Here is a 22,911-nt window from a genome sequence, read left to right as displayed (position 1 = left end):
GGGGGGGGGGGGGGGGGGGGGGGGGGGGGGGGGGGGGTAAGATAAGATGGTGCCTGACCATTAAGAGCTTTGTATGTGAGAAGAATGATTTTAAATTCTATTCTGGATTTTACTGGAAGCAAATGCAGAGAAGCTAAGACAGGATAAATGTGATCTCTTTTCCTGGATCCTGTCAGAACACGTGCTGCAGCATTCTGGATCAGCTGAAGAGTCTAAATGGACTTTTTCAAGCAGCCTGATAATAAGGAATTGCAGTAATCCAGCCTAGAAGTAACAAATGCATGGACTAGTTTTTCTGCATCATTTTTAGACAGGATGTTCCTGATTTTTGCAATATTACATAGGTGAAAAAGCGCAGTCCTTGAAATTTGCTTAATGTGAGACTTAAACGACATGTCCTGATCAAAGATAACTCCAAGATTCCTAACGGTGGTGCTGGAGGCCAGGGCAATGCCATCAAGGGAAACTATATCTTTAGATAATGCATCATGGAGGTGCTTGGGCCCCAGAACAATAACTTCAGTTTTATCTGAGTTTAACATTAGAAAATTACAGGTCATCCAGGTTTTAACATCCTGAAGGCACATTTGAAGTTTAGCTAACTGAGGAGTTTCATCTGGCTTGATTGATAGATATAACTGAGTATCATCTGCATAACAATGAAAGTTTATGGAGTGTTTCCTGATAATATTGCCTAAAGGAAGCATATATAAAGTGAAGAGGATTGGTCCGAGGACAGATCCTTGAGGAACTCCATGACTAACTTTGGCTTGCATGGAGGACTCATCGTTTACATGTACAAACTGAAATCGGTCGGATAAATAGGACTTAAACCAGCTTAGAGCGGTTCCTTTAATGCCAATTAAAGTGATCCTGTCTCTGTAATAGGATCTGATGGTCAATGGTATCAAATGCAGCTCTAAGATCTAATAAAACCAGTACAGAGACAAGTCCTTTGTCTGATGCAATGAGGAGGTCATTAGTAATTTTCACCAGTGCGATCTCTGTGCTATGATGAATTCTAAATCCTGACTGAAAATCCTCAAATAAACTATTTCTATGTAGAAAGTCACACAGCTGTTTGGCGACTGCTTTCTCCAGGATCTTAGAGAGAAATGGAAGGTTAGATATAGGTCTATAGTTTGCTAAAACATCTGGATCAAGGTTGGGCTTTTTCAGAAGAGGTTTAATTACAGCTACTTTAAAGTACTGTGGTATATAGCCTGTTGATAAAGACAGATTGATCATATCTACAATAGAAGTGCTGACTAAGGGTAAAACTTCTTTAAGCAGCCTAGTCGGGGTGGGGTCTAAGAGTCAGGTTTGATGGTTTAGATGAAGAAATTATAGAAGTTAGTTGGTAAAGATTGAGGGAAGCAAAGCAGTCTAAACATATATCTGGTTTTACAGCTGTTTCAAAGGTTCCTGAGTTTGGACATAAGTCGGTACCAGCTGAGGGCAGGTCTTGGTGAATTTTGTTTCTAATAGTTAGAATTTTATCATTAAAGAAGCTCATGAAGTCGTAACTACTGAGAGCTATGGGAATACTCACTTAAGGTCCATGTGCAATAAAACCCTGTGTCAATAGAGCTGTGACTCTGTCAGCCTGGCTACAGTACTGAAAAGAAACCTGGGGTTGTTCCTATTTTCCTCTATTAATGATGAGTAGTACGCTGCCCTGGCATTACGGAGGGCCTTCCTATAAGTTTTAAGACTATCTTGCCAAATTAAGTGTGACATTACTACTTTTACTTATGGCTCTGAATACTTATTCCACCACTGTTTGGCACTAATTATTGGTTGTAGTATATACTGTAGCAGTAGTACTGTTATTGTTGTTATTTTTAGCACTTCAATGATTGTTATTGTTCTTCTTCTTATTGTTATTGTTACTGTCTATGATTGCTTTTTCCATCATTAACAATAATTTTTAATATTATCAGTATTCATTTATCAGTAATGATCATTTAAGAACTATTATTTTACTGTTTCTGCTCAGGGAGAATCTGGACCTGCAGGTGCTACAGGAGAACCAGGATTTCCAGGATCAACGGTAACCAGTCGTTTTGCAGCGTTTATACCAAAATGAAATGAATTATATTATTAATCATAACCAAGCAACAAAATCAAGCAGAGGCGATGTAGTTAAATGACAGGTAAACACAACGAGAACTGATGTAAGCTGGGCATTAACAGTGATTTGATTATTTGTTTAAATGCAGGGTGCAAGAGGATTCCCTGGACTTCCAGGTCATCCAGGACTGAAAGGTCACAAGGTAAGTCATCTTGATACTTAGTCCTCATTTTCAATGGTTATTTTCCAATGCAAGACACATCAATAACTTGCCTGTTTGTGAATTTAAATCTCGCCAACAGGGACATGCTGGTCTTATCGGGTCTAGAGGCGAGTCTGGAGCCGCTGGAACCAAGGTGTGAAATTGTCGTCTGATCTCAAAATAGATGATTCTTCATAATATATTAGAATAATTATAACTCCTCTTATACCAAACATGTACTTTTGTTTGGGCTACTAAAAGTGTTCTTAGGTGCCCAAGTGGGTTCACTTAAGGTCCCTGTGCAATAAAACCCTTCACTGTGAGGTTTCATGAAATGTTTCAGATGTGCAACTGTTGTGGAATCACTTTAGTTTTATTTTTTTGAGGAATCCTTAAGTCATGCAGCCCTATTTAGAACCACTAACTTAACCAAAGGACATTAGAGGAACCTCCTCGTTTCTGTATATACAGCCATGATACTTATGCAGTTATATGATAACTCATAACTAACTTAATCCACATCAATTATATCACTTTATAACATTTAATGAAAGCGCCTCATGATGGATTTCGTCTAACACCTGCTTTTATCTGCTGTTTGTTTACATGTCAAACTTGCATTGTTTCTGTGTCTTTTTGTTTTGCAGGGTACATCTGGTACTCCGGGTGCAATGGGTGCTCCAGGCCCACAGGTATGCAACATGTACAGTAAACAGACCACCAGAACATTTTTTAATGGAGAACCAGATGTAACTCACACTGAGTCCCCTCTTCTGTTTCAGGGACCAGCGGGTTTGCAGGGAGAAAGAGGCAGAGCCGGACCAAGTGGTCCTGTGGTAAGGAAAACAAAACAGCTTCATTTGTTTGGAGAAAAGTGCAGAAATGTAAAATGGTGTTTCAGGACTGAGACATTTTCTCTGTCCTCTTGCAGGGAAAACGCGGGGCATCCGGTCATGTTGGCAAACCAGGTCCTCTGGTAAGAAATTTTACCGTATAAATATAGTTTAAAGCAATAGTTCCACATTTAGGAAAGTAAGCGTATTGGCTGTCTCTTGTCAGGTGTATTTCCCGAAAATCTTATTAATTATTGCTTCACAGGAAGTCCCAATCTGCTTTTTGTGTTTCCAACATACCCACTACTTGGAGAGCAGTCAGGATAGGATGACATAGTCCAACAGACAGTTCAAAACTTGAAAATGACATAATATTGCGTGTGCCTGAGGGGGGAAACCTGGGTTTTCTTCTCGCTGTGATACGTCCACCAATGTGTCCCTGATCAAGACACTTAACCCCTAGTTGCTCCAGAGGCATGCGTTCTTTGACACCAATCTTCAACCGCTTATCCTGTGTACAGGGTCGCAGGGGGCTGGAGCCAATCACAGCTTACATTAGGCGAAAGGCGGGGTACACCCTGGACAGGTCGCCAGTCCATCGCAGGGCCACACATAGACAGACAACCACCCACACTCACATCCACACCTAAGGACAATTTCAGAGACACCAATTAACCTAGCCTGCATGTCTTTGGATGGTGGAAGGAAGCCGGAGCACCCAGAGAGAACCCACACGGACACGGGGAGAACATGCAAACACACAGAAAGGCCGGGACAACCAGGGTTTGAACCCACAACCTTCTTGCTGTGAGGTGACAGTGCTAACCACTGCATCACCGCACTGCCCTGTCCTTTGACATATATAGCTATTTTAAGTTGCTTTGGATAAAAGCTAAATGAGTACTGTAAATGATCATGAGATCATGTGAAGAAGAATAATATATCTTTCAATATACAGTTTATTTTAAATACTGCATTGGAGCAGATTAATGCTTCACTGCTCTTTGGACATAATTTTTCCTCAGAACACACAGATTGTGAAACAAAATAAACTTCTTTATTATAATTTTGTTTTGAGTATTTAACAAAATCTCCTTTAACTACAGGGCCCAATGGGAATCACTGGAGTGCCAGGTTTTCCTGGTAACCCAGGAATGAAGGTGAGATTGTCACCAGTCAGTTTTGTGTCATTTATGTATTTTTGGCAGAAAATTAAAGATTTGGGAAGTTTTGTATCTTATTAAGATTACTGTGAAATCTTGAATCTCTGCACAGTTTAGGCTGTTGGATGAAAGAAACAGATGACTGTGTTGATAAAGGAATAAATTGAAAATGATTGATTTTAATGATTGAGCTTTCCTGACTTGGCAGGATAATTTATAGAAAATTAGGGAATTTGTTTTCTCAGTATAACATCTAACTTCTTAAATTTCAACAAAAGACCTTGAAAATCATTTACAAAAAAGTCCTTGAATTTTACCTGATAGGGTGAAGCAGGACCGACCGGAGTGAGAGGAAGTCCAGGACAGCAGGGACCCAGAGGGGATGGCGGTCACGTAGGACCACCTGGACCGACAGGACAGCAGGTGGGTAATAATTTGTCTTAGTGTTTTGTTCAGTGTTGGGCAGTAGCGTCGCTACAAGTAGGCTAGCGCCGTTCCTAGTTTAACTACATTTCTCAGTAGTTTGGTAGCGTCGCTATTTTCTGAATCAAATAGCTTTTCAGTAACGAAGCGCATTTATTGACTGAGTAGCGCGGTAGCTTCCACGCACGCTACATTTTCCCAAGCATTTCTAAAGTATCAGTAAGTGACGCCACCGCCACACACGGACCTGTAGGTGCAGTGATAGTTATTGTAACACCTCTTGTGAGAGGGATCAGGTCCAGCCTGCACAGCTCTTTCTCTAGTGAGGAGGAAACTTTGATATGTTGCGGCAGAAACTTGTTTCCATGACATGAGATCTCTCTCTTTCCCTTTCTCTTTCTCTCTCTCGCCCATTGCCATGAATGTTTAGGTTGTTTATGTTGCAATGTTGCCAGACCACAAATTCACATAATTAACAATAAAAAATATATAATTAATTAATAATGTGATAATGAAGTTACTTTATACAAACAACAATGGTTCTCAGTTTGTTGCATAAGGAAATACATTTAGCTGCAATGATATGGAGAAGGAGAGTTTCTGTGTGTCCATCTCTCGCACACACACACTGTTTGGAGCAGGTTTTAGTCTTTCTTCTGTTGCTACTGTGAAATCAATATAAACTAGGCCTATACTGTGTGTGTGAGTGTGTGTATATATATATATATACACATCATATATGTATATATATATATATACATATATGACCTAACTATAATAAAACATAAAAAAATTAAAAGTAGCTTGGATGTAACTAAGTTACTTTTGCCACGTTGCTGTAGCTTAGCTTGCTACATTTCACTGGGGAGTAGCTTCTGTGTAGGGAAGCTTCATTTAATGTAGAGTAGCAAGTAGCTTAGCTCACTATATTTTCCAAGTAGCTTGCCCAACACTGCTTTTGTTGGTATTTCTTTTAAAACTAAGAAAGTCAACACATGTTGTTTAATAATTATCATTATTAATTTGTTTTTGAACAGGGTGCTTCAGGGACTGATGGAGCTCCAGGCGCTCGTGGCCAATCAGTAAGTGTAACTGCATGAGTTCTGAACACGTAGGGATTGCTGTAAACCAACTTTCAGCATTTATTTATCTGTAAATCTGTTAATGTGTTTATTACGTATCTAACTGCTCCTTCTCCTGTCCAGGGTCTAGCAGGTGTCCAGGGTCCAGCAGGGCTTTTGGGCCCCCCTGGTCCCCCCGGCCCTCAGGGAACTACAGGATCACCAGGACCAAAGGGCCAACTGGTACAATCTCTCATTTCATCGAATTTTCTTTCATGAATAACTTACTAGTTTGAATAATATTTTTAATGGTGTGGCTCATTTAGTGAAATGCACTGGGAGCTTTAATGTTTTGACCTCCAGGTTATCTGATCTCCTTTTGCAGGGAGATGTTGGAGTGCCTGGATTCAAAGGAGAAGCTGGATTCAAGGGGGAAAGGGTAAGCTAGAAAATCAAAATCCTCAAAGACCCTAAAAGCTCATATTTAACATTATTTTGGTGTTATGTGTTGGTTAATTCACAGATTGATTGACTGATTGTTCATTGCTGGGTCTTGTTAGGGTGACCATGGCCCTCCGGGTCCATTGGGCCCAATGGGAGAGGACGGGAAGCGTGGACCCAGAGGTGATGCTGGATCGTTAGGTCCTCAAGGACCTCCAGGAGAGACAGTAAGCATACTCTGACTTCATATTTTAAAAACTATTTTTCTAATACTTTAAGCATAGAGAGAGTTTTATGATCTCAGGTTCTGTGGAAATGTATTGGAAAATCAAAACCCTAATCTGGAAACACGGCAGATTTCTTAGATTCTTGAAAGAAGCATCCTTCATTTGTTCTAGGGAGCTCCCGGAAATAGAGGTTTCCCCGGTGCAGATGGTTTGCCAGGCCAAAAGGTGAGATGACTTCACATCAAAATACATATAAGGGCAGAATTCTAGATAATTCTGATCATCAATGGCACATTTGTTACTGTGTTTTTAAACATTTGATGTTTGGCCAAACAGGGAGCCCAGGGTGAAAGAGGACTGCCAGGGTCAACCGGCACCAAAGGTTTACCTGGAGATCCAGGACGTAATGGAGAGCCAGGTTTAACTGGAGCTCGGGTAATGCAGACACAGCTACATATCCAATGTTGTCTTTGCCTTGAAGGAATTTTGAAGGTTTTTTTTGTCACTTTTAGCTCAGTTTTTGCTGTGTTTTTTTTATAGTAATAAATGTTCTATGTTTCTGTTAGAGCAACTTCACACCAACAGAAATTCTTGTATTCTCTGACCTCGGGTGCTTTAACTTTTTGCATGGCTGAAGTGATGTACTCCAGGGTGTGTCATTACCCCGGGACATGACTGTTGGGCGTTCATGCTTCCCCTAAAACTTGTTTGACAAAACTGAACTTCAATCACATAAAATCTACCTGACATTAAATGTTTAATATCAGGAATATTGTTTTCTGCCGATTGCTGTGCAATATTTATAGAAGAAGGAGAAGATGCAACTTCAGATAGGTATCTAAGGTTCTTCTGTAACTATGTGTCTTATCTCATGTTTGATTTCACAGGGTCTGACAGGACTTATTGGGGCCCAGGGAGCAGAGGGAAAGCAAGGACCAATGGTAGGCAAAACATTTTATTTTTCATCACTCATCAAAGTTTTACCACTTACTAAAACAGCTATGTAAGAATTAATTCTTTCCCCAAACCTAGAGTACATTGTTTATGGTGGTATAGTGAATGACATGTGTTAACATTTAACATTTCTTTTGATCTTTCCAGGGCTCAGCAGGAGAGGATGGCAAACCAGGTCCAGCTGGTTCTACTGGAAACCGAGGTTTAGCTGGACCAATGGGCCTGCCAGGACCGAAAGGCTTCGCTGTCAGTATGACTCTTGTTTTATAATAGGTCTATGTACCACTTTAAAGCTAGGCGATTTAGTTCAAAAGCATTTTTGTTATATTTGTTGAAATCTCTTTTTACTTCCTAACAGTAGTCTATAAATCAAATGCTCTGACCCCTAAAAAGAAAATAAATCAGTTTTCTGTTGCAGGACTGTGATAAGCACTATGTAATGGCCTGTAATGGCCTACCTACCTGCCTGCCTGCACTCTGCCCGTGCACTCACTGCACGTGAAAATGTGTTTTGGGGAGTGGCTTGGGAGGGAGGCCTGAAAGAAGAGGGAGGGATTTTTAGATACTTTCAAAATCTAGCTGTTGCTAGTTTCTCAAATGTTGCCTGCTCCAGCTTTAACAAATGTAATCAGATGTTTTGTGATGTTTGGAATAATTGAAAGAGAATCCTACCACTTTGCTTAGTTTACTGATTTTCCTTTAAAATAGAAAGTGAAGTTACTGGAGTAAAATTAAACTTAAGTAAACATTATGGAAATTATGTGAAATTTTTAGGTTGGGTGTTGACAACAGGGCGATTTACTAAAAAAATACTCTGGTGCATGATGACTCTTTAGATGATGTCTTCTGTGGTTGTGTTCCTGCTGATTTTTAGGGTGATGCTGGGAAGATAGGAGAGGCTGGCACACCCGGGCCTCCAGGTCAAAGGGCAAGTTTATTTTACTATTGATATAATACAATTTATGCTGAATCATTAATACATCAAATCTTAATCATTAGTACAGATATACTGATAAATACTCTAATTTATCTTGCAAGGGGGCGAATGGAAAAGACGGAGAGGAGGGTACTGCTGGTCCAGCTGGCCCAGCTGTAAGCATCTAACTCTGTTATCAGTATACAATCTCACCATCTATGATTTGATAGCATTATGTTAGATGATGTTTTTGCTTTTCTCTAGGGTCCTGCAGGAAAGAGAGGAGAGCAGGGACCACAGGGGCTGCATGGTTTCCAGGTACACAGCATTCCATTAATATACATAATTATATACTTATACTTAATATACACTCACCTAAAGGATTATTAGGAACACCTGTTCAATTTCTCATTAATGCAATTATCTAATCAACCAATCACATGGCAGTTGCTTCAATGCATTTAGGGGTGTGGTCCTGGTCAAGACAATCTCCTGAACTCCAAACTGAATGTCGGAATGGGAAAGAAAGGTGATTTAAGCAATTTTGAGCGTGGCATGGTTGTTGGTGCCAGACGGGCCGGTCTGAGTATTTCACAATCTGCTCAGTTACTGGGATTTTCACCCACAACCATTTCTAGGGTTTACAAAGAATGGTGTGAAAAGGGAAAAACATCCAGTAGTCGGCAGTCCTGTGGGCGAAAATGCCTTGTTGATGCTAGAGGTCAGAGGAGCATGGGCCGACTGATTCAAGGTGATAGAAGAGCAACTTTGACTGAAATAACCACTCGTTACAACCAAGGTATGCAGCAAAGCATTTGTGAAGCCACAACACGCACAACCTTGAGGCGGATGGGCTACAACAGCAGAAGACCCCACCGGGTACCACTCATCTCCACTACAAATAGGAAAAAGAGGCTACAATTTGCAAGTGCTCACCAAAATTGGACAGTTGAAGACTGGAAAAATGTTGCCTGGTCTGATGAGTCTCAATTTCTGTTGGGACATTCAGATGGTAGAGTCAGAATTTGGCGTAAACAGAATGAGAACATGGATCCATCATGCCTTGTTACCACTGTGCAGGCTGGTGGTGGTGGTGTAATGGTGTGGGGGATGTTTTCTTGGCACACTTTAGGCCCCTTAGTGCCAATTGGGCATCGTTTAAATGCCACGGCCTACCTGTGCATTGTTTCTGACCATGTCCATCCCTTTATGGCCACCATGTACCCATCCTCTGATGGCTACTTCTAGCAGGATAATACACCATGTCACAAAGCTCGCATTATTTCAAATTGGTTTCTTGAACATGACATTGAGTTTACTGTACTAAAATGGCCCCCACAGTCACCAGATCTCAACCCAATAGAGCATCTTTGGGATGTGGTGGAACGGGAGCTTCATGCCCTGGATGTGTATCCCGCAAATCTCCATCAACTGCAAGATGCTATCCTATCAATATGGGCCAACATTTGAAAAGAATGCTTTCAGCACCTTGTTGAATCAATGCCATGTAGAATTAAGTCAGTTCTGAAGGCGAAAGGGGGTCAAACACAGTATTAGTATGGTGTTCCTAATAATCCTTTAGGTGAGTGTACATTTGAGATTGGCATTGGAGGCCTAACTTAGCTTTCAAAATTTATTTACATATTAAATATTTTTACAATTACAATTACTTCTCTGTCTCCAGCTAAAAGGAAAAAAACGGCAAAAACTGAAACTAAACCATAAAAAAGAGAGTTGGGAGGTCTTACACCAACAACTCTGTCCAACATAATTGTAAATGCTCTGTATTTGTATAGCTCCTTTCTAGTCTTTTCGACCACTCAAAGCGCTTTTACACTACATCTACATTCACCACCTAAGTGCTCAAACAGAAACTAACATTCACACACATTCATACACTGGCGGAACAGCCACCAGGGGTATTTCGGGGTTCAGTATCTTGCCCAAGGACGAGGCAACCCACTCTAACTCCTGAGCCACAGCCGCCAGTAATTCACTCTGCATTTATGCTTTCTATAAATTATGATCCCTCTGTTTCTAGCTAAAAAAACAAAATTGTTAAACTGAAACTAAACAATGAAGTCTGATTTAAACATACTAGCATATTAATGAAAATGTGGATATTCTTGTCCAGTATTGTTATTTTCAATAAAAAAATTGCGTTGGTGTTTTTTAGGGTTTGCCCGGAATGCCTGGCCCACCTGGAGAGTCAGGGAAACCAGGTGATGAGGTACAACAAAATAATCCCCCAGAAATTAACGATTTTTCCAGAAATGATTTTAGTCCGGATAGATACATTCTTATTAAATTATATCTTTTGTACTCAGAAGTTCTTCTAATCATATTACATAAACCATAATGGTTTTTTTCCAGGGTCTTGCTGGAGAGGGTGGGGCTGCCGGAGCGACAGGTCCAAGGGTAAGCCCATTTGTAGCAGTAATGACTGTTCTCACTTCTGATTAAGGGTGTAGCTCATATTCATTTTTCCACAGCCAAATGTTGTAAATCATTCACCCGGTTATCCTTGCAGGGAGAAAGAGGCCCTCCAGGAGAGAGAGGTGAAATTGGGCCCAATGGGCTGCAGGGACCCAAAGGTAGTCCAGGTGGACCGGGAACAGATGGGCCAAAGGTATTGTAATCCTAAAACCACTGACAGTGAGACATAAAGAACCAAAACCCTACATAATATGGAAATTTGTAGCATGTAAAGTACTGTGAACCCATGATACTTTTTCTTGTATATTAGGGTAACCCTGGTCCAGCAGGTGCTGTTGGAGAGCCAGGAGGGACAGGACTTCAGGGGATGCCAGGTGAGAGAGGCATACCAGGACCTTCAGGCCCAAAAGGAGACGCAGTAAGTTATAGAATATGATTAGATCATCTGCAAAGAGACAGAGACACCAATTTCTCAATGACCCTTAGCAGAGCAAAAAATCTGCTGTCTATGTCACAATGTCCTTATATGTTTGGTGCATCAAGTGTGAGCAAGTTATCTGGAGGTTGTCAAATGGAATTCTGGAAAATATCGCAAGAGTTTCCTGTGTGCTCAAAAGGAATCCAGAAGCTTGTTAAAAGAGCTGAAAAGTCTGATTTCTTCTAACAGGGCTCTGTTGGAGATAAAGGACCCGAGGGTAAAGCAGGAGCTGACGGTGCACGGGTGAGTCGTGTCAACTTGATGGACACAAACCAAACTGCAGATTTCTCAGCGGATGAAGCCGGAACATTGCAGCAAAATATCTGACATGATGGCACTAAGATTAAAAACATATTCACTGTTAAACCATCATACAATTGAGTTTTCTTTTGTCTAATATGATAATGAATTCTTTCATTTTATTAAAAGGGGCTTCCTGGTCCTGTTGGACCTGTTGGTTCCAGTGGACCCAATGGAGAAAAGGTGAGCTCACAAGCACTCATTTTAGCATGTGTTTTAAACCTGAAAATGTGATTGTTCATGTTCATGTCATTAGCTAAAATTATCAAGCAGCAGAATCATAAAAAATTTCACAATATAGACAATATATGACTGAAATTGAGCAGTAGACACACTATCATCATGATCATTTTGGTGCAAAACAACAAGGAACTTGTAAGAGTTTCCCTTTTTCAATTCAAAATGGCTGCCATGTAAATGAGATATAAAATTTAAATGAGCACTGGACATGTAGCATGAGCATGAACCTCAAGCTAACTCTTTAAACCCTTAAATCAAAAAATGATTTTGTTGATTCCAGTTTTATATGAAAGGCACATAAGAAAATCCATGTTTTGAGAACTTCTCTTTTATTTGACTTGAATGATCCTTTATTTCAGGGTGAAACCGGCCCGCCAGGACCTGCAGGGCGCCGAGGCTCAAGAGGAATTGCTGTCAGTGGAACATTTAATTCAAATGACATGGCTGACTGGCTGTACTTAATTTTCTTCTCAATAAAGTGTGTATTTGTGTCTGTGTGTGTGATACTATCAACAGGGATCTACTGGTGAGCCTGGTCCAACTGGAGCTGTTGGCTTCCCTGGAACTCCTGTAAGTGCCCACTAAAGACAGCAAACGCAGGGCAGTGATGGCCATGATATACCAATTAATAATAAGCGATAGAGGCTTGATTACACTCATTTGCTCTTTCGTTCCCAGGGTCCTGAGGGTCAACCTGGGATCAAAGGTGAAACAGGTGAGCCAGGTCAGAAGGGAGAAGGAGGAGCACCTGGACCACAGGGGATGGCTGGGCAATCAGGAGCACAGGTAAACATCCAAATCTAATGAAAGTCCATGTTGTCTTAATCCAGGGTCAATTGGATTGTCTTAATCAGTACTCCATAAATAAATATTTGCTAGAAGGTTTTAACTGGAATCAGTGAAGCTTTTAGACATTTTAAATCACCAAAAACATCTGCTCATCAGTGCTAATTCTGGCATCTATCGATCTATTCTTCTGACAAAAATGTCAGTCTGTAAGCATTTGTTTTGCACAGTTAGATGTGTTGCCCTGGTTACTTTTTATCCACTTTTAGTCTCGTATTTGTGGTGAAAAATAGGCTGTGTAGTTGACAAAATAAACACTTCTACCCACAGGGACCCGTTGGTGTGACTGGATTGAAAGGGGGCAGAGGTACGCAGGGTCAAGCAGTGAGTTCAGCTCCATATTTTCACATGTTCAAAGACTTTGTGGCAATAATAATAACAATTTCATTGTCAGTTTATTTCTTTAAACCTTTAATTTGGTGCTTATTATAGAGTGCTTTTTAATGTGTAATAATTAAGTTAAGTGTTATTGTCATTATTATCATTAAAGCGTGTCTTATTTGAAACGTTTTCTTCCCACAGGGCTCTCCTGGTTTTCCTGGGTTGCCTGGAGGAGTTGGACCACATGGCTCCCTTGTGAGTTAATTGGTTAAGCATCATAGTCATTTACATGGTCCACCACGCAGGATTTAAATATGGATATCCTGTCCGATATCCAATTATTTCATATATTGCCACAGAAACAAATCATTTAAAAAAATCACTCGTGTTTTAAATTTTAATTTGTTATAAAAGGTCAATCCTCATGTTATTAATTAGAACAACAAAGAATCACATCATTATTCAGACTCTTATCCGTGTTTCTGTTTTGTACCTGCAGTGATTTCATCTTTGTATTTCCAAAATTTGGATCATAGATCAAGATCATATTTGTGTTTCAGGGTGCTGTTGGGGCAGACGGGCCTATAGGTGCTCCAGGAAAGCAGGGGCCCCCTGGGATTCGAGGAGAGAATGGAGCTCAAGGACATCAAGGAGAGACTGGACATCCAGGCCCAGCGGGCAGCCCTGGAGAGAAGGGAGACTCTGGAGAGGATGGTCCGGTGGTAAGATGCAGGAAGGAGTTCATTAATTGCTGATCTTCCTGGAGCCATAAGAATATAAATCCTGAGATGTTTCAACTGCTTGTCTGCTCTTGTGTTCCTCTGTCAGGGGCCTGATGGGCCTTCAGGACCTGCTGGCACCGCAGGACAGAGAGGAGTTGTGGGTCAGCCTGGACTCAGAGGAGAGAGAGGCATGCTGGGACTGCCAGGTCCTGCTGTATGTATTCCTGCTCAATGGTTGCTGTGGGAATTTGGTGTTTAACACGATGACTAGTCAACTATTACCTTTAAAAATGCTAATAATTTAAAGTTTGTATTTCTTTCTTTGTCAGGGTCCACCAGGAAAAGCCGGAGCTCCAGGAGTCCAGGGGAGCACAGGGCCCGCTGGTGGAGTTGGTTTACCAGGAGCCACCGGGCCAAGAGGAGACGCCGGCCCTGAGGTATGTCCTGTGGCTTTATTTAGTAATGCTTTTATCTAGAGACACTTACACACACTCAGGACTGCTTTTTTCTTGGAAACATGGGCCACTGTATGACTCTGACAATTAGACATTAGGTTTCTGATTTCAGCTCCAAAAACAGACTTTCTGATAATTTGGTATTTAATCATTTTCTCCAAAATAGAGGAAAATCAAAGTCAAAGTATCTCAAAAATTGCAATAATGTATTAGAGCTACATGGTACAGGGAGGAAGAAGCGCTTTGACCAGGTGTTCTCACAGATTATTTATTTATTTGTTTTTTATATTATTTATATATATATATATATATATATATATATATATACATGTGTAAATATGTTTCTTTTGATGCAAATACATGCAGCAAATTGTGAAGACTGTGTTAAAATAGGATATGAGATAAATATAAAAAAGCCAATTTGATGATTATTAATGATTAGTGGAGAAGGGGTAGGATTAAATAAGCTTAATATGCTTCCTCCTATTGCTTTTTGGAAATTTTCTTTTATTAGCTTTTACTACTTACTTTATTAGCTTTTTATTATTATTTGTTTTTCTGTACATGTTCAAAATAAAGTCTTCATTCATAGATTATTATTCACATCTATGCACTTTTTTTCTGCATATATTAAGACCATATATTTATGGTTTACAGCGACACTTACATGATCATTTCATCATGTCATTACCTGTGTTTATTCAGGGTATCGCTGGAGCAGAGGGGCCCCCCGGTAAGGACGGCCTTGTAGGGGAAAGGGTAAGATTAAATATGTGTGTGTTGTTTTGTAGGGGACTGGATGTGCCATGCATATGGCTGTCTGTACTAATCACTGTTATGTGTGTGTGTGTGTGTGTGTGTGTGTGTGTGTGTGTGTGTGTGTGTGTGTGTGTGTGTGTGTGTGTGTGTGTGTTTCCAGGGAGACAGGGGTAATCCTGGTCAAGAGGGCCTTGCTGGTGTTAATGGCTCTCCAGGAACTGAGGGTCCTGTGGGACTGACGGGTGCTCCGGGAGAAAGAGGCGAAAACGTGAGAAATACAACAAATTTTAATTTCTTGTGCTGCATTTGTCAGTCACATACAGTATCAACCACTCTGTCACAATAGCAAAGTCTGCTCAGTCATGTCCCTTTGCTTGTTTTGGGTTTAGGGTGCCAAAGGCCCCCCTGGACCCCATGGACCAGCTGGAGTACGGGGGAAAGTGGTAAGCATGAAATAAAAAGTTTTCACTTCACTGATACCCAAAAAAAACCAGATAAAAACCAACAATTAAAATTGATCGGTGCTTGTTTTCAGTGTAAAACACGCGTTACAGTGACACATGTTGAATTGTCATCCTGTGTCTGCTTTAAGGGACCTCAAGGACCACAGGGAGAGAAAGGTGCCGCTGGAGAACAAGGGGAGAGGGGTCAGAAAGGACACAGAGGTTTCACTGGACTCCACGGTTTGCCAGGAACAACTGTAAGCAAACTGTTCAGAATTTAGGCAACTTAAAAAACTTCCAGTTCTTTGATACTTCAGATACTACTATTCCTAAACTGTAGGTGGAATTTGTCAGTTCCTGTTTAGAAAGAAGAGCCTATACCCCGTATAACTAAATTCAATCTAATAATAAATTAATCACATTTAACAAGGATATTTGTTACAACAAGAGTTTTTGATCTGCTGTATGCTGATAATACTGGTGTTGTTTTTAACATACAAACTTTGCCACTGCAGCATTGTTACTAAAACACAACAAGATATTTCCAAGAGAGACATGAGAGCAAGACGCATTCACAGGAACTGCAACCCCAGACAGAACACAATAACACATCTACACAATAAACAAAGAATGAATAAAAACAGTTTCAAGAATTAAAGGAAACATCCTGTAATAAAGCTGTAAAAGCTCCAAGGGGACTGTGCGAATGTAGTTTGAGGGCAGTTTGCAGGTCAGACAATGAAATGGCATGCTTTTCTGTTTCAGGGTGCCACAGGGGAGCCAGGAGCTACAGGTATTGTGGGACCAGCTGGGCCGAGGGTAAGTGGATAATAGCACCATACAGTGAAATTTACAACCAGTCCATGTGGATATTTGTTTTGTTTTTGAAGAACGGAATCATCTCAGGGAACAAGAAGATATTAAACCAGATAATAATATGCAGCTCTGCGTAATTTTACAGTGTAAATCATTCGCTGTTTTGCCATAAAGGGTCCTCCAGGAGTGGTGGGTCCTCCTGGAAAGGAAGGAAACATCGGCCAGCCTGGACCAATGGGTGCTCCTGGAAGTAGAGGTTCCGGTGGGGACCTCGGAGAACAGGTGACACAAGATTAAATTGAGTTTTTTATATTTCAAACAAACATGGTATTGGTATTATCCTGAGATACGGTGACTGCAAGATTAGTACAACTCACTGAAATACAAATATTTTTGTGGCAAGGTATATTGAACAATTTGATTTCTTTGTCAGGGTCCACAAGGTGAACCTGGACCACCCGGCCCTCCAGGCCCCCCAGGGCCTCCCACCGCAGCTGTGGAAGACCTCTTTGCTCCCCCTTACGATTATGATGGGAACGGCGGTGTGCCAGAAGCTGAGGAATTCGTCGAGGACTATGTGGCCGCTGATCCTCCTCCACCTCCAGAGTTTAACAAAGATGAAGCCCTTCCCAATAAGAACGAGGCTGCCCTGCGTGCAGAAACTGGTGTCCATGCCACACTGAAGACCCTCAGCGGACATTTGCAAAACCTTCGCAGTCCTGATGGCAGCAAGATGAACCCAGCTAAGACCTGCCAGGACATCAAGCAGTGCTACCCTCACAAAAAGAGTGGTGAGGGTCCTACTTTTCCCTATTTTCAGTTATTTTTAGACCAGTAATCGACATGTAAACCTGTCGATCCTTTTAGTCATTTTGCTTGTACCTTTTATACAGGTGAGTACTGGATTGATCCAAATCAAGGAAGCACAAAAGATGCCATCAAAGTCTTCTGTAATATGGAAAGTGGTGAAACCTGCATCTCTGCCAATCCGGCCAACATTCCCAGCAAAGCCTGGTGGACAAAATCCAGTCCCAGTGCCAACAAACCCATCTGGTTTGGAGCAGACATGAACAGTGGAACTAGAGTAAGAAAGCAAGAGGCATGCATTGTGTGGAAGCTTTAACATATTGATGGGTTTGTTTCATTTCAAACATGATATTTTTAGTAAAACAAAATAGTATCTAGAAGCCTGGAAATGAAATCCGTCATTCGCTGGATGTAATTATGTCAAACTGACATCTGATTTCAGTTCCACTACGGAAATAAGGAGGAGCAGCCGAACGCCGTGGTGGTCCAGTTGAAGCTGCTGCAGCTTTTGTCCAAAGAGTCACACCAGAACATCACCTACCATTGCAGGAACAGTGTGGCTTATAAAGATGAGAAGAACAGCAACCTGAAGAAAGCTCTGGTCCTCAAAGGCTACAATGGCCAGGAGCTGAGGGCGCAAGGCAACAACCGCCTCCGATACACAGTCATTGAGGACGGCTGCTCGGTAAGTCATAAACAGAGTACCTAGATTTGCCAAAAAGCAATTAGAAGACACTTTTATAGATTTATCTGTCTTTCTTTTCCTTCAGAAAACCAACGGAGAGTGGGGCAAGACAGTGATTGAGTACAGGACTCAAACTTCGGTCAGGCTGCCCGTTCTGGACTTGGGGCCAGTGGACATTGGAAAGGCTGATCAGGAGTTCGGCTTTGACATCGGCCCTGTGTGCTTCTTATAAAACACAAATCTCCAACGCAAGATGGACAGAATTTGCCTTTTTTAGAGGAGTAACATCATCACCAGAAATTATAGTATATGGACTCCTCTTTCTGTGAGCGTACAAGTCAATGAAGGTTAGATGTCTCATTGCTGCCATTCACACACCCATAAGCTGTTGAAGTACAGTGTACTTGCTGTGTCTGCCAGCATACGAGAGCCATGTGACTAGGATGCTGACATAATTTATTCTCCAATAAATAAATGTACAATCTAGAGCACAAGTACTCTACAGGGAAATGCATGTGGGTGGAAAAAAAACATAAAAATAGAAAGCAAAGTTTTAGGAGAATTGTAAACTTGCATAAACTGGAAAAACAGCCAGTAATGTTATTTCTTAAAGGGATGTAGTGTCTTTTTGGGTGGGATTTAGAGCAGATTGCACAATAACTGAAGGTTTAAAGTGAATAAAAGCATTCAGACCTTTTCATTTGGCTATTTCCCAGTATATGCAAGTCATAAGGCCTGGATAGGGCAAGCGTTGATATAGCAATGACTGTAGTTCTTAATTTTAATGGAATAAAAAATTTAAATCATGCTTGAACCTAAATTATTACATTCTGTGCAGGAACTCATTTACTCACCACAGAAAACTTTTGTATCTCCTCTTCAAACTTCACCTGTAAATGCAACATATGACTGTAAATTGCAAATTATTTGTTTGTTGTTGACTATGGATGTGGAATAAATGTCTTTCTTTGGAATGACTGTGCTCTTCACACAAACCAATGCCAGAAAAGTTTAATAAATGCTCAGTTCCCCCACATGAACAGCAAAAGTTTGCTTTGAAAATGAGTTAAAATCAGTTTAGAAATGACTGAAACTAAACCATCTCACCACTAGGGGGAGACATTGCTTTAACCTTAATGTCATCTAATCACAGTAAACTGCTTTCACCTGATGGACTTTGAAATGAAAAACCAGCAGGGCTCTGGGGGTTGAAGACCAGTAAATCCTGTGTTCAAACTGCAGCAACAACGCACATTTCAGACATGGTTTTAAGCCATCTGTTTTGCATTGGTGCTTATTTCTTGAAATACACCAACATACTGTTTTACTGATTTTCAAAACTAACACAGAAGCCTAATATCAGTTCTGAAAAGGTGTCCTGGTGGCATGCTTTCCCCTCTCCTTCAGCATGTCTGCATGCATGTATGGATGTGTGAACGAATGAGATGCAAAAAAAAAGAGCCAGAGAGGGAGAGAGAAGGCGTCCCTACAGGAAGAAAAAGAGGCAAAGTTCAGGCAGCATATGTTTCTGGGTCGACCTCTCCTCTGCGCTCGGTGAAAGACGTGACACTCTCACCGTTTCCTGCAGCCTGGGCTCGCTCCACATCTGTCGAGGTGGTCATTTTTAGCCAGGGCTGCTATTTTCATAACGAGCATGGAACATTTTAGATAAAAGTGGTGGGGAAGGAATCTAAACATTTACATTTGCATATTATAAGCTGCTCAGTTGGGGACAAGAGTGTCAAGTCTAGCATAAAATTACATAACATCACAGTTCAGAAAATCACAGTTCCACTGCCCATTTTCCTCCCATCACAGCAAGCTGTTTTTATGTTGCTGAAGGTGATTTATACATCGAAGGCCACAAAAGGCCAAAACTATGTTTGAAATTGAAGTCCTTTAAGTCCCAGAATTCCTTAGTGTACCTTTAACGCAATTTTGTCCTGAAAGTCAAGTCCAGTTAAAATGATTTTAATAATATTTTCATTGTTGGCTGCTTCACAGGAAGTGAATGACACAAATACATATAAATGAAGAATAATCCCACAGAATCCCAGATGTGGACAAAAGGCAGATGTGTACAATTAGTACTGCACGTCCCAGCCAGACTCCTCACTAATAACAGAAACCATATTACTGTTATTTCAGTGTTACTGTTAGTTACATTAGTTCATTATATCACTGTTAAGGCCCTGGCTACCTGCACTTATTAAAAGTCCCCATGTATCATCTAATTCTAATGAGTTTGTGTGTTATATAATATAATTTTATCTTACCATCCTAAATGTAATATTAAACCTGTTTTAATGTTATAGTTACTGGTAGTTTTATTTTGCTTTTGTGCATTTTAAGAGTACACAGCCATTCTAGCAGCTCTGTGAGGCTGGATTGAGGCACAGTGGTTATGATTTAAATTCTAACACAGCATGCTGACATGCTCACAGTGACAATGCTAACATGCTAATGCTAAGCAGGTGTAATGTTTACTCTGTTCACCATCTTTGCTTTGCATGTTAGCATGCTAAAATTTGTTTTAAAAAAGTATCGGAATGTCCTTATTTTTGCAGATATGTTGTCATAAACCAAAGAATGTTGACCTGACTATGGAGCTTAATGAAATGTTAGGGTCACCAAAGTGATTACAATGACTCCCGAGGGGGGCATGGACGTCTGAGCCAATTGTGGAGATATTTTACTAGAACCCAGAAATGTAGAATCCATCCTCTGAGAACCAGGTAGGCCTGAACCACATTTCATGGCAACATCCCACTTCTTATATATTTCAGTCTGGACCAAAGTGATGGACCAACTGACTGACAGACATTGCCATTGACAGAGCCATGGCTAAAAAGTGCTACACACATTAACATTGTTATTGTTATTATTACAAAAGGATATCTGGGGATGCTGGTTTACAAAAGTGATTTGATCCATGCATGTAGCTGCTCAGCTTTAATTAGCCTCCTGCTCATTTCAAAGAGGAAGACGTAATTTCTCATTTCCTGAGGCTAAAACATCCTCTCTCTCTGATTGTTATCATGTCCTACTTGCATGCATGCATACTTTAAAGTTTCTCTGTTAGCCTGACGTATTTTGTGACAAATCCTGTATGAAACCGAGTGTGTCCCGCACATTGTAATGGTGCCAGCTTCACACAAACGTGGACCGTTGGAGTCTGCGACCCTGAGATGTCTTGGCAGCGACGCCCAGATCCTGGCTGGGGTGTCTCTTGTTCACCGAGGAGCCTCGATGAGATTTCCCAGCTACTCCTTTTCCTTCCTGTGGACCCTCCAACCCCACCTCACTGACACCCCTCTAAAACAGAATGCTTGGGAAAGGATCATGAGAAAGGCTCAAACTATTGTCCTAAATGATTTTCAGTGAATTTCTATATTGGGCATTTTGAACATTTTCTCAAATTAAATATGGTATTACTTGAATTAAGTGAATCTGGTGTGTGCCTGCTAATTCTAACACTCTTTCACTTTTCTTGTCACCTGATGCATGCAGCCAGTACATTTTCTGTTATGCTTCTCTCATTTGCAGAATAAAGCAACAAAATAAAAATATTTGGTACTACAAGCGAGGCGACGTGGTGGCTAGGGCTTGTTGGTAAACTACTGTATTTGGCAAGCTAACGGCTAACACACTAGGCACTAGTCAGTCCCCCCTGTCATTTTGTTCTCAGGATTATACACCATTTATTTCAATAAAAAGTTTGAGGGGGGATAAAAGCTCTCAGAGTTAGCTCAATAAATTCACATAGTGTATTCAAATGATATGTTTGTATCACCTCTAATCTCCACCACATGTAATACTCCTCCTACTCTACACAGGAAGTTAAAGGTTCAGTGTGTTTAGAAGGATCTTTTGACAGAAATGCAATGTCATATACACAGCTAAGTTTTCAGTGGTGTATAAAGACATTACATAATGAACGATTATGTTTAAATTACCTTAGAATGAGCCATTTCTATCTACATACACCGCGGGTCAGTACAGTAGCCCAAACAGACAAACTGCTCTACAGAGCGCATTTTATCACTACAAGAAGAAGAAGTGGTTGTAGGAGTAGCAGTAGTCATTTGGTTTATTAGAAGTAAGAAGAGAAGTGAAATGTGGACCACACGTATTGTTTAGCAAATGAGCCAACAGTATCAGCCACTGTAGCTTCTCCTACTCGCTTGAAAAGGCAAGGTTGAGCATTCATCTGGTGTCGGACTAATCGGAATCTTTTTTTCTCCTTAAATCTTTATTGCAAAATGATGGATAAAGTGTACAGGGACATAAAGAAGTATACAGAACAGTATACAAATATACAAGAAGACACAAATAATAAAAAACTTTGCCAGGGGTAGTCTATATTATATAAAGATATTAAAAGGCGGCCATATGTTGAAAGTTTTCACAGCCTTTTTTTTGTTGATGGATTTTGAAGTTAAATTGATATAAGATATTATAGATGTCTGTGTGTTATTTATAAGCTCTGATGATGGCGATCCAACACATCTTTGTAGTTATGTATATCACAGTTCAAGAAATGGGACCATCCGAGGAGCATGTGAATGCACAGTGAGCCACTGGTTGCAATTCACAACCCTCACCACTAGATGCCACTAAAACTTACACACTGAACTTTTAAATAAAAGTGAATGATGAAACAAAACTAATAAGGTAAAATCCCTTTTTTTGGACTCTCCATCAAAGGTCAGCATTGTCAAGACATATTGCTGTTGGTCAACAATGCAAATATGGGTGCCAAAATTCACTCATTTCGAAGAATTTGTTTGAGTCTGTGAGTGAAGGAGCAGTTTTATTGGACTAAACTGATTTCGCTGCTTTGGCCGATTTAATGCTGGTGTGTGAATGAGCCTTTATGAAATAGCGTGGGTGGGTTGTCAGAATCAGAATCAGAATCAGAATTTATTTGCCAGGTACGTGTACACATAACAAGGAATTTGACTCTGGATTGTACATTGCCCACGATGTGCGTACTCATACAATAATACAATAATAAAATAAAACACAGGCAACAGTCGGACGTGGATGTGATATACAAGTACACATACACATACATGCATACTTGTATACATGTATACATGTATACATGGCTAGTGGGCTTTTAGCAGTCTGTAAATAAATTGTCACAAATAGTTTTCTGATGCAGTTCTGAATTGGATCAGATTCGGATTAGATTAAACATATTTTTTTAAAAGATCAAAATTATTTAAAGCATTGTGAAACTTTGTGGAGTAAATTAGTTTACATTTTGCTACTGTGTGTGATTTTCAAAAGAAATTTCTATTGTG

The 22,911-nt window shown here is 40.5% G+C and overlaps 1 protein-coding gene across 1 annotated transcript in view; it reads left to right on the top strand.

The window, feature by feature from the left end:
* The window catches only part of LOC123976982 (collagen alpha-2(V) chain-like), a 19,295-nt gene extending 729 nt beyond the window's left edge, over positions 1–18,566 (top strand). The window contains exons 3-45 of the mRNA XM_046059411.1: positions 2,000–2,053; positions 2,223–2,276; positions 2,377–2,430; positions 2,924–2,968; positions 3,059–3,112; positions 3,208–3,252; positions 4,216–4,269; positions 4,597–4,695; positions 5,733–5,777; positions 5,901–5,999; positions 6,142–6,195; positions 6,317–6,424; positions 6,596–6,649; positions 6,761–6,859; positions 7,312–7,365; positions 7,526–7,624; positions 8,253–8,306; positions 8,417–8,470; positions 8,559–8,612; positions 10,471–10,524; positions 10,668–10,712; positions 10,825–10,923; positions 11,041–11,148; positions 11,398–11,451; positions 11,638–11,691; positions 12,108–12,161; positions 12,265–12,318; positions 12,427–12,534; positions 12,865–12,918; positions 13,117–13,170; positions 13,476–13,637; positions 13,744–13,851; positions 13,967–14,074; positions 14,798–14,851; positions 15,012–15,119; positions 15,241–15,294; positions 15,444–15,551; positions 16,060–16,113; positions 16,285–16,392; positions 16,544–16,901; positions 17,004–17,194; positions 17,360–17,602; positions 17,688–18,566. Coding sequence (XP_045915367.1) covers positions 2,000–2,053; positions 2,223–2,276; positions 2,377–2,430; positions 2,924–2,968; positions 3,059–3,112; positions 3,208–3,252; positions 4,216–4,269; positions 4,597–4,695; positions 5,733–5,777; positions 5,901–5,999; positions 6,142–6,195; positions 6,317–6,424; positions 6,596–6,649; positions 6,761–6,859; positions 7,312–7,365; positions 7,526–7,624; positions 8,253–8,306; positions 8,417–8,470; positions 8,559–8,612; positions 10,471–10,524; positions 10,668–10,712; positions 10,825–10,923; positions 11,041–11,148; positions 11,398–11,451; positions 11,638–11,691; positions 12,108–12,161; positions 12,265–12,318; positions 12,427–12,534; positions 12,865–12,918; positions 13,117–13,170; positions 13,476–13,637; positions 13,744–13,851; positions 13,967–14,074; positions 14,798–14,851; positions 15,012–15,119; positions 15,241–15,294; positions 15,444–15,551; positions 16,060–16,113; positions 16,285–16,392; positions 16,544–16,901; positions 17,004–17,194; positions 17,360–17,602; positions 17,688–17,834 — 3,774 coding nt within the window. The 3' untranslated portion in view covers positions 17,835–18,566. The remainder of the gene's footprint in view (positions 1–1,999; positions 2,054–2,222; positions 2,277–2,376; positions 2,431–2,923; positions 2,969–3,058; positions 3,113–3,207; positions 3,253–4,215; positions 4,270–4,596; positions 4,696–5,732; positions 5,778–5,900; positions 6,000–6,141; positions 6,196–6,316; positions 6,425–6,595; positions 6,650–6,760; positions 6,860–7,311; positions 7,366–7,525; positions 7,625–8,252; positions 8,307–8,416; positions 8,471–8,558; positions 8,613–10,470; positions 10,525–10,667; positions 10,713–10,824; positions 10,924–11,040; positions 11,149–11,397; positions 11,452–11,637; positions 11,692–12,107; positions 12,162–12,264; positions 12,319–12,426; positions 12,535–12,864; positions 12,919–13,116; positions 13,171–13,475; positions 13,638–13,743; positions 13,852–13,966; positions 14,075–14,797; positions 14,852–15,011; positions 15,120–15,240; positions 15,295–15,443; positions 15,552–16,059; positions 16,114–16,284; positions 16,393–16,543; positions 16,902–17,003; positions 17,195–17,359; positions 17,603–17,687) is intronic.
* Positions 18,567–22,911: the final 4,345 nt, after the last annotated feature.

This window comes from Micropterus dolomieu, linkage group LG01 (genome assembly GCF_021292245.1).
Source record: "Micropterus dolomieu isolate WLL.071019.BEF.003 ecotype Adirondacks linkage group LG01, ASM2129224v1, whole genome shotgun sequence".
Lineage (NCBI taxonomy): Eukaryota > Metazoa > Chordata > Actinopteri > Centrarchiformes > Centrarchidae > Micropterus > Micropterus dolomieu.
This window is presented reverse-complemented; position numbering and strand designations above follow the sequence as displayed.